The sequence below is a fragment of the Oncorhynchus tshawytscha genome, linkage group LG06, assembly GCF_018296145.1.
Source record: "Oncorhynchus tshawytscha isolate Ot180627B linkage group LG06, Otsh_v2.0, whole genome shotgun sequence".
Classification (NCBI taxonomy): Eukaryota; Metazoa; Chordata; class Actinopteri; order Salmoniformes; family Salmonidae; genus Oncorhynchus; species Oncorhynchus tshawytscha.
In genome coordinates, this window is record NC_056434.1 from 52,478,087 (window position 1) to 52,489,888 (window position 11,802).

The following is an 11,802-nucleotide window of genomic DNA, read 5'->3' on the forward strand; positions in this document are numbered from 1 at the left end:
CAGAGTTGCAGCATTCAATGCTTCAGGTTTATTCAAAACAACAATACTTTTCACCAATATAAAATGATACAGAATATATACTGCATAACAAAAAAACATTACAAAGTGTTACAAATCTTTTGCATTGATTTGGAATCTCCTCTTTATAGAACTTTTTTTTATTTATTTTTTTAAGAAGGAAAAATCGAACATTTTGAAAAGGCACAGCCGGTACTATTTGAAAAGCACACTGCATATAATACAATTCAATTCAATGGAAACAATGTTTCACATTCTGTTATGAAAATCTTTAAAAAAGACGACAAGAAATATAATTTTTTTACAAGATTAAAACAACCAAGCCCTGTGCTTGGAGAGGGAAGTTGGTAGCTGACATGTGGATCCTGTCTTACATGTTAAACATCGCTAAGCTATGCTTAACTAGCCTGGTCCTAGACCTGTTTGTGCTGTCCTGCCGTCTTCTTCATTGTCACACCATTTGTCAAGACGGAACAAACAGACCTAGAGACGGGCTAACCCCAACTACTGTCCACTTGGACAGGGTCCTGCTGTGGAAATGCACTTAATTACAACGCGCCAGAGGTCTCACAGACCTCATGGTGTATGGCTTTAACCGAGTGCTTTCAACAACGCAACTGGAATTTTAACCAACTTAAGTGCAATAAAAAGTGAGGTCAACATGCCATGTAAATGTCGAGTCAATCATGAGTATTTACACCGTCAAATAATTTTGCAGAAACTGAAGGCTAATGATGAAGATGATGATAATACTACTTATAGAGGTGGGTGATGTGGAGTTTTTGAGACCCCAAATCAAAAGCAAGTTTGCCTGTAAATAAACAGATGACTAATGAGGATTTTATAGGCCTTTGAGAAGAGATGCTTGATGAAGATGGTCAAAGTAGAACCAACAGGCTGGTTTGGGTTTTGAGAGTCTGAATCAGGACTTGTGATTGGCAGGGGACAGGAGCAGGGGACAGGGGGACCCATCCAGGTTTGGCAGGGGAACCGGGAGGTGTCCATTCATTAGACTGGGAAACTGCGGAGAGAGAGAGCGGGGGGTTCAGCCAATGCTACTGCAGTGTCAGTATGCTGTACATCCCAAACTTTCTAAAACTAGTGCCTGGCAAACAGAAGTGTGGATGAAGAAAAAAGAGGCGTGTACACTGTATTTAATGCTGCCCTCGAGTGCTTTATCCCTTCCAACAAATTCACAATTTTTTTCACTTCGCAGAAGCCTTTGCCAGGTCTCTCTGCCAATGCTCCTATCACGAGAGGAACTGTAGTGTTGTCACTGGCCCAGTTTCCCACTTTCCTGTTGTTCTATGTGCCTCTTCCTTCCTTCCCTCCCTTCTCACTCCTTTCTGATCGTTTCTACCACAACAGGCTGTATGGAGGGAGAAGTGAGTGCATTGTACATAAAGAGGCCACTCAGGCTTGTGTGCGTGCGTGTGTTGATGGGAGCAGAGGGGGCTAGCTAGCAGCCTAGATGCACAAATGAGGAGCAGGCCTACGTCCCAAACGGCACACTTCCCTACATAATGCACTACTTTTGTTCAAAAGTAGCATACTATACAGAGGATAGGGTTCCATTTTGGATGCAGTCCAGGATCCGCCCCCTCAGAAACCTGTCCACACTGTTCAGTCTGCCTCAGCTCCCTTGGGCTCAAACAGGAAGTATTCACAGGATATCCTCTCCCTCTCTGCATTTGCAGGGTCCTGAAACGGGACACCTCCGGAACCGCTGGACTGAGGTATACTGACTTGAGAGACGAGAAAACTTCTCCTAATGTAACAAACCTTGCCAGGTCAGACTCTGTTATTGCAGTCAAACTTAGTCAATAAAAAAGACCGCTCATGTCGCCTCATCTTGTTGTCTAATTTATACACACACTAAGTAACCCATAATAGAACATCTGAAAAATGACCTGGAATGTAGAGTAACAGGTAAGTGTACTTAAGAACAAATGGATAAAGAGGGATGTGGAAAACGTGTCGTGGTAACATTACCAGGGCAGGTCAAGGATCTTGAGAAAGGGAGACATGGGGAGAAAAGCCAACATTTATTCTACCTGACACACATTTGCATACATTATGCTGTTGGATGGAGAATGTCAACAGATAGAGGAACAAGTCTTCGGGAGTAAACAAACAAGCTTCGGCGAACAAACGAACAGTCCACTCGGCACTTCTCTATTCTTTCCCCAAATGTCTCCCTCCCTCGCTCCTTCTCTTGCTTACCTGGAACAAGTGATCAATGCCCTTGCAGCCGGGCCGGGCTCCAGAGTGGCTACGGGGACACAGACTGCTCTCTCCCTTCCTTTATCTCTCTGCCTCTTTCCCTCTCCCTCCCCTCTTTCCCTTCTCTTGCTTACCTGGAACAGAGATCCGTGTCCTTGGAGCCGTGCAGGGCTCAGAGGGGCTATGGGACTAAGACTGCTCCAGAAGTGGATGCCTGATAACAGAGGGCTGTGAGCCAGCAGCAGGCCAGACGGAGTCTAGGGAGGGAGAAGGAAGAGGGGGAGGGGGGTGCAGAGATAGTAAAGAGTATGTGAGATTTGGATCAGTGATAATAACTGCAATGATGACTGTTTGAAATAAAACCACTTCACTTGAGGTATAATATATTTTGAAAGTATTATTCACTTTTTTACAAGGTAACTCAATGTGAAAACATCCTGAAACTTAAAATGGTAATTTCTCTCAGCTTGGTGTTATTATGAACAGCAAAAACAAATGTATGTGGTTTCTCCTTTTGATACAGGGGTGATGTTGTGGATTAGGGTTTCACTCCTTAGGCATCACAGCCCTTCCTTGGAACGCTTGTGGAGGCTAGAGAGCACCATATGTTCAAATCAATTCACCTCCAGAGAGAGAAATAAGCCTGTTTTGTTGGGGGAGCAGAGCAGAGGGACCCTGCCTGGTCTGCCTGCCTTTTCCTTCACTATTAATGGAATGATTGGAGCATATGGCATCAATTAGGGCCTCTTCCCCTCTTTCTCTGTCTTTCTCATTTTTTTCTCTCTTTCTCGCTCCCTCTCTCTCTAATGAGGACAGGATTTGTATAAATCTCGGGTTTTTCCTCTGATCTCACTTTGCACCCCAATAAACTGTTGGTGTTGTTCAGCTCTGTTGTTGCTGTATAGCAGGGTTCCCCAACTGGCGGTACGCGGGCCGAATTTGGCCCGTGGGCGTTTTTTATTTGCCTCCCCCCCAATTCTTCATTTTTTAATTAAAATAAATAAATAATCATTGTTGGACAAAAACAACTGTAAGAACACCAGGAAATAATCTCCAAGTGACATTATTTTAAGAAATGGGTCACCAAGAATTCCCCACATAATAAAGAGACACGCGATTGTATACAAATGTTAGCAAGGTTTGAAATGATTACGTTTTAGTCAAACATTATATCTGTTTGAGCTTCAATTTGCAGTCTACAAATGATTTGTAATTGTTCTGGCCCACCCTCCATCCGCTCATGAGAAAATCATCCCGCGGCTGAATCTAGTTGATGATCCCTGCAGTATAGGCTGTGTGCTGTGCTGTGCAGTGTGTTTTCTGTTCTGGTGTAATGATGATGCAAATGTGGTCTAGCAGGGATAATGATATCTTTTTAACTAAAAAAAATACATTGTAAAAAAATGTTTCTTGTGATGTGGATTTTCACTGCTGCTTGAGTTGGAAAGCAACTTTTTAACACAGAGTACGCTCAATAAAATTGTACTGAAGAGTGGTCCATGATCTTCCATGGCCCATATCATCTATAAGTGTTTCCAGAGCCAGACTGTAACCAGTGGCAGAGCCTTGCTACTTTAGCTTTGGGGAGACTTGATGACCTCAGGTCTGGATAAGATCCGTGGCTCTTTCTCCTCTGTCTAAAAATCTGTCCTCTCCTCGTCTCCTTTCCTTAATCTACACTGATTGGAAAAGACTGAAAACAATCATATTGGAAAGTCATTATTAGAACAAAAGGTGATCCCTAGAACCTAAGCTGTTGGCTTCTACCTGGTCAGTTTTTTCAGTTATTTTTTGACAATTGAGAAAATATATAGCCCATCCCCCCATGACCAGGCAGGCAACAGTACAGATGAGATGTAAACAGAAAATCCCTGCAACACTATACGCTTTAGATAAAAGCTTCTGCCAAGTAGCCTATAACATGCTATATAGCAGTAGCATTCACCTGTGCAGTGAAGAAGGCCGGGGTGAGGGACCCGGACGGCAGGGCGGGACTGTTAAGGGCTATGGAGCCAATGTCACTTCCTGTCAGGAGCAGGGAGGGGGCAGGAATCTCTAGGGCTTTGGGCTTCTTTGTTTTGGGTGGGAGTCCATGTTCCCTGTATCCATGACTACTACCACTACCCCTACTACCACCACTGGTCCTCTTCTCCGGAGGCTGCAGAGCCCTCTCTCTCTCTCTGTGCCCAGAGGAGAGATTCAAGGGCTGGGCCCCCTGGTCAGAGTCCTCCCCCTCCTCCTCTTCAGCCTCTGGGCTCCAGCCTCCTCGCCCTGGTCCCGGCTGGGGGTTAGGGCTGGGTGGGGAGGAGGACGGGGAGCGCCGGTGGTGATGGTGATGGAGGGGGGAGGGTTTAGATGGACTGTGGATGCTGAAGGATTGTGATGAAGGCTTGATGTGGGAAGGTGAGGGTGGAGTTCTCTCTGTGGTACCAGCCCCGAAGCGGATGACTCCGGACCGGGCTTCATCCTGCTGTCTCTCCTGCCTCTCCCTCAATGCTCTGAGCAGCTCCTCTGGAGGATGATGGAGGGAGCTGACGCTGAAGGAGGAGTAGAGACCAGAGCGGAGGTAGTCGTTACGACACGCAGCCTGCTGAGCCGCAGCAGCCGCCCCCAACGCTGCCCCCACGGCTCTCCTCTGCTGCTGTGCCTCCTCCTCTTCCTCCTCTATGTCTATGTCCTGGACGTCATCCTCATGGAGAGTCACCATGCCGGACGTCAAGCCCATCTCTACCGCCGCAGGGTCCATCTTCAGGATCTCCGGGAACGAGACAAACTTATAGACAAACTTCTGGCCGATCACTTTCTTGATGATGTTCTGGGACAGAGAGGAGGGTGGGATTAGTGTGCAGGTTGAACCTTAAAATGACCCCCTGATTTACCTAGTATTTTCTTCATACATCCTATTCCCTCGTTAATAATCAAAAGCTCTATTACACATTTATAAGCTGATAACAACAATATACATTTGAACTTCTCTTTTCAATGAATAACAGAACCCTGAATGTTCCGTGTCAATGGGGCCATTTTGATTTCACCACATTTCTGTCATAGAAATATTCTAGCAAAGCCACCCAAAAGGATTGCAAAATGGCCCTTACATGTGTTTGAGAGATGCATCACAGTATATGGCTGTGCTGTTGGTAAGGTGAGAAGAGGAAGTGGAACTATCTCCCAGTGGGGATCTTTGGTTGAAAAAGAAGAACAACTAAGTGAGATTGTCCCCAAATGTGAGAGTGTTTAACACTGGTGTGAATGGGCTCACTCAAGTAATGTTTTGAGAAAGTCACATCGACACCAATTTTATTTTTTTATTTTTTTTAAATAAAAAAGTTTATAGATACTTGTGTGTGCTTGAGTACACTGTCTGAAAGAAATATGCTACTTAGAACCCAAAAATAATCTGGATGAAAGAACCTCTCCAAAGAACCTTTTGAGAATCCTTTTTTTTTATAAGAATGTATTGTGATATGATTGTATTCCACCTTACCATAGTAGTATATGAGCGCTCTTGCTTAGTTTCTCATAGTTCATGTCGGCCTTGTTATGTATGTGTGGTACAGTTAGTGTAGTGTCTGGGTGGTGTTGTTATGTGTGTGTAGGCGTAATTGCAGCGAGAGTGTATTGCACCTTGTCATAGTAGTATCTCAGTGCTCTGCTCAGCTTGTCATAGTTCATATTAGTCTTGTTCTTGCGGAGCCCCCACAGCTTGGCCACCTCCTCTGACTTGAGCAGTTTGAACTCCCCATCAGTGGATGTCCAGCAGATCAGGTGCTTGTGGCTCTGGTCCAGGAGAAGTTGCAGCAGGAACTGCCACAACGTGATGGCGCTGTCCATACCTACAGCGAGGGTTTATAAGGGCTATGGTTAGAAGGACACACCCGACATGCTCTATAATGGGACTGTGACAACATCAATATCACAGCAGGGTAGCCTAGTGGTTAGAGCGTTGGACTAGTAACCGAAGGTTGCAAGTTCAAATCCCCAGGCTGACAAGGTACAAATCTGTCATTCTGCCCCTGAACAAGGCAGTTAACCCACTGTGCCTAGGCCGTCATTTTTAAATCACCAACATCAACAATTGTTGGCAAGTTCAAGAACTGCCACAACGTGATGGCACTGGTCATACCTAGAGGGACATGAACTATCTGCCAGTGGGGACCTTTCTCAAACACAACTGACATCATCAACATGGGACCAGGGTTATGGTACTGTTCATGGGCGGCGGTGAGCCGGCTAGCCACTGGAGAGTGACGGCCAGCCACTGTAAGGTGTCTATGTATAACATACAATTTTCTGTTGTTTCTATAATGGATCAATAAACATTTACTGTATTGTACACCTAAAGTATTACCAAATATTTCTTTACAACTAAAACAAGATAGACCATAACCTGTGGTTTCCAATGGGAACAGTAGGCAGAGCCAAGCACGAGCTGGCGAGATCCTATTGGCGCATTATAACATGCGTCTGTATATTTCCGTTAGGGAACACCTCCTCTGTGAAGTCCGATTGTGCAATAACTCAATTCGCCTTTGCACTCCTTCTAAACAACGCGATTCTTTGCAAAGGGTAAAGTCTACAAAACTTAATCCATTCTGTTCATAACAGATTTTAGTTTTGGGAACAGATAACTGTATTGAGATCAAATGTTTCATCGATGAGAAAATTTGCAGAATGTCGGCCAACATCCATCTCGTTCCATCTTCTCCCACTGCCGGGGCACTGGGCTTCCTCTCACTACCATATTTGGTAGTGAGTGCAAAAGCCAAGCGGACGCTTCACATTTATACCTCCGGTGAAATATCTCTCTCATTGTTCTATCTGTGGTATTACATTGTAGTAGCCTGTACTGTGATATGTGTGATGTAAAGAAAAGTCATAGTGTGGAATATAGCAGTACAGATTAGCGTGGAGTGTAAAGTAACAGGCTAGCAGATGAGAGAGGAAAAAAGAAAAAGAAAAGCAGGAACAACAGCTCAAACCAGAAGTATGTGCGGTCCAACCTGGCTGAGGCTACAGGAAGTATGACGGGCCCAGAGAGAGAGAAAGAGAGAGAGAGAGACCAGGGTGGGTTTGTCGTTCAGTAAAGGAATGTGTATCCCTATGAGCTCCTGTCTGCCTGGTAGAACCGAGACTAGCACACAGACTAGTCTGATCAGAAGTAGTGCACTTCATAGGGAATTGGGTGCCATTTTGGATATTACCTGGGAAATTGGTCTCGTCTGTCTCTCTTTCAACATCTGAGACAGGCAAGCTCAATGATTGTTGTTGTGATGAGAAAAGTGAAATGTCAGTGACCCTGATCAATTAATGCCTTATCAACTAAACACACACATACTGTACACCACACACGTACACATACACACCCAGACACATCTACGTACAAACAAACATACATACTTACACATGAACATAGTACACGCACACTTACTCACACACACATACGTACACACACGTATACACACACACGTTCATAGTACATACAGTGCCTTCAGAAAGTATTTATACCCTTTACTTATTCAACATTTTGTGGTGTTATAGCCTGAATTCAAAATGGATTAATTCGATTTTTTTTGTCACCCGGTCTACACACAATGCCCCATAATGTCAAAGTGAAAACATGTTTTTATAAATGTTTGAAAATTTATGAAAATGAAATACTGAATATCTCATTTCCATAAGTATTCACTCCCCTGAGTCAATACTTTATAGAAGCACCTTTGGCAGCGATTACAGCTGTGAGTCTTTCTGGGTACATTTCTAAGAGCTTTCCACATCTGGACTGTGCAACATTTGCCCATTATTATTTCCAAAATTCTTCAAGCTCTGTCAAATTGGTTGTTGATCATTGCTAGGCAACCATTTTCAGGTCTTGCCATAGATTTACAAGCAGATTTAAGTCAAATCTGTATCTCGGCCACTCAGGAACCTTCGCTGTCTTCTTGGTAAGCAACTCCAGTGTCGATTTGGCTTCGTGTTTTAGGTTTTTGTCCTGCTGAAAGGAGAATTGATCTCCCAGTGTCTGGTGGAAAGCAGACTGAACTACGTTATCCTCTAGGATTTTGCCTGTGCTTAGCTCCATTCCGTTTCTTTTTTATCCTGAAAAACTCCCCAGTCCTTAACGATTTCAAGCATACGCATAACATGATGCAGCCACCACTGTGCTTGAACATATGGAGAGTGGTACTCAGTAATGTGTTGTATTGGATTTGCTCCAAACATAACACTTTGTATTCAGGACAAAAAGTGAATTGCTTTGCCACATGTTTTGCAGTATTACTTTACAGGAAACATGTTTGAGAATATTTTTATTAGGTACAAGTTTCCTTCTTTTCACTCTGTCAATTAGGTTAGTATTGTGGAGTAACTACAATGTTGTTGATCGATCCTCAGTTTTCTTCTATCACAGCCATTAAACTCTGTAACTGTTTTAAAGTCAACATTGGCATCATGGTGAAACTCCTTAGCGGTTTCCTTCCTCTCCGACAACTGTGTTAGGAAGGACGTCTGTATCTTTGTATTGACTGGGTGTATCAATACACCATTCAAAGTGTAATAAACAACTTCATTATGCTCAAAGGGATATTCAGTGTCTGCTTTTAAAAAAAATCTTTACCCATCTACCAATAGGTGCCCTTCTTTGCAAGGCATTGGAATACCTTGGTTGAATCTGTTTGAAATTCACTGCTTGACTGAGGGACCTTACAGATAATTGTTATGTGTGTTGTACAGAGATGAGGCAGTTATTCAAAAATCATGTTAAACACTACTATTGCACACAGAGTGAGTCCATACAAATGATTATGTGTCTTGTTAATCACATTTTTACTCCTGAACATATTTAGGTTTGCCATACAAAGGGTTTGAATACTAATTGACACAGGACAGTTCAGATTTTCATTTTGAATTAATTTGTAAAAATGTAGAAGAACAATATTCCACTTTGACATGATAGGGTATTGTGTGTTGGCCAGTTTCATTCAATTTGACTTCAGGCTGTAACACAACAAAATGTGGAAAAGGTCAAGGGTTTTTAATGCCTTTTGAAGACACTGCACACACACACACACACACACACACACACACACACACACACACACACACACACACACACACACACACACACACACACACACACACACACACACACACACACACACACACACAGCCTCACCCCATCCTGGTCTCAAAGCATTTTCGTATTATTCTGTACGTATATCTGAGACACTCCATTTAGTAAATATGTTACGTTTCGTATGGTTACATAAGACAGATGGTTACTTAAGGCAAAAACTAAAGTGTGGTGATTGGTCGGGGTGGATAGGTGGGCATATGACGCGAATGTCTAGTGAGTTCGAATCTCACCACGGACAACTTTTGCATTTGAGCTAATTAGCAGCTTTTTAATTACTTACAAATTTTTAGCTACTTTGCAACTACTTAGCATGTTTCCCCAAACCCTAACAATTTTAGCTAACCCTTCACCTAACCCTAACCTTAACCCTTTTAGCTAACCATTCCCCTAACCTTAACCCTTTAACTTAACGCTTAAACTAAACCCTAACATTAACCCTAACCCATAATCCTAACCCCTAGCCTAGCTAAAGTTACCAGCTAGCTACAATTTGTAAAATATCATACGTTTCGCAAATTCGTAACATATTGTGCATTTTGCAAATTTGCAACATAATACGAATCGTAATTCGTAACATATCATACGAAATGGGTGATGGACATCCACAAATTAATACATACCATACGAAACACAACATATCATACTAAATGGCATTTCTCAGATTTACATACAGAGTAATATGAAATGCTCTGAGACCAGGTTGAAACCGTCCCCCACACACACTGTCAAAGCTGATTCAACATGTTTCTGGCACAATCGATCCCTAGTGTTTTCTATCTGCCATGTGACACACACAAAACTGTCAAAGTCAGGACTTCCTCCTATTCTACTTTCAAGGGCATATGTATGGTAGGGAGGGGGGGATCCCGCACTATGAGGCACATTTCCCCAATCCTCTTCCACTTCCGACTCTGCCTGGGTCATGAGATCAAGTCAAACTGTCCTCCCACTCCACCCCTGGGACATATACTGAGACAACACATTACTGTTTGGTAGTGTTCTATGTTCAAGGTTATTTGAGTTGTACTTTCCACATCACCTCAGCACTCATTACAACACATCTGACATCTTTGTAATAAGAATCATGCTCTTGCTGGTTAGTCAGAGTTCTTGTGTACTAAATTAATCGTCTTTTATTTAACTTTTGACATTAATGACATGTTCTAAAACGCCCCTGTCGCACCTCCCTTTCTTTCTCTATCTCCCTCCTGTCTCTCTCTCTCCCCGTCTCTGATGCGACAATTGCGACAGCCAGCCCCTGTCCCTTCACCCTAGCCCCCCCACACAAAGCTGTGAGTTGTGAATATCCTTTGCCTCTTTTGCAGATGCTCAGAGTGTCGCCTACGACTGAAAAGTCACACTGCTGGTGCGCCGCCGTACAAAGCCATCCAGTGTTTGGGGAACGGAAACTCCTAATGTGATTAGGTGCTGTGTGCAGACATTACTTAGCCATGACTAAATCTGCTCTCTTCCTGTTCACATTCACAGTCCGTCGCTGGAATATCCAACCAGACATCGCGAGCAAGCGCCGTAGTCTTTGCATGGCTTCAGAAGGTGAAGCACAAGTTGCTGTATGTTCAGTTGAATCTAGGTAGCGCTGTTGTACCTCATTTTTTAAATGATCTATTTATATGTCTGTCTGTCTGTCTCGTTCTCTTCCTTTAGAATAGACTATTAAAATATATTTCACAAGGGAGATAGGATTATACGGAGTAGGAATAAGGAGACTCTCCAAGACTGTCTATTTCTTTCTCGGCCTTACTGATTAATTTTCAAGATGTTCACTACCAGACAGATTCAAACCGGAAGCTCATAGAAATGTGGTGTACTCCATACCAGACAAACCAGAAACTTTTCCTCTGGCATATTGAGTTTACAGTTGAATAAATAGGAATACACAGCAATGTGAATAAACAGCAACAATACGTACAAGTTTATGTCCGTCGAACTTTGGTTAGGCTACAAACAAACTATGTCATTATCCTGCTCACACCAAATATAGACTATCATCTACAATAACAGACCTAATACCTAATTCAACCACTCACATTCAAATGTATGTCCCCTTTTCTCTATCAAAGCCATCCATAAAAAAACATAATAACCTAATAATAAACGCAAATCCCTTGTTTTCACATTACCTGCGATACCTTTGTTTGCCTTTCCTTCCCCTCCTTGCAAAACTTTTATGATTAAATTGGTATGATCCCTTGTTTTTCCATGCTGACTGTCGTCTAGCTAGGCTACACAGCTCTGCTGGACTGAAATAAGATCCTGGCTTCTTTTTTTTTTGCAGGAAGTTGGAGCAGGCAGACAGAGAGCCGGCCGACTTCCTCTCCCCTACGATTCCCCAGGCGGTTCACCGTCTGTGTAAATACGCTTTACTCCCCTCCTTTCTCTCGCTCTCTCATTCTCTCTCTCTCTCT

The 11,802-nt window shown here is 43.2% G+C and overlaps 1 protein-coding gene across 1 annotated transcript; it reads right to left on the minus strand.

Annotated features, from left to right (window-relative positions):
- Positions 1–11,742, minus strand: LOC112252712 (ETS domain-containing protein Elk-3). Its single transcript, XM_024424207.2, has 5 exons — positions 11,518–11,742; positions 5,869–6,077; positions 4,187–5,056; positions 2,376–2,498; positions 1–1,039 (listed from the first exon to the last, which is right to left on the minus strand). The coding sequence occupies exons 2-5, from the start codon at positions 6,073–6,075 to the stop codon at positions 941–943; spliced, it is 1,299 nt and encodes a 432-aa protein (XP_024279975.2). The 5' UTR covers positions 6,076–6,077; positions 11,518–11,742; the 3' UTR covers positions 1–940.
- Positions 11,743–11,802: the final 60 nt, after the last annotated feature.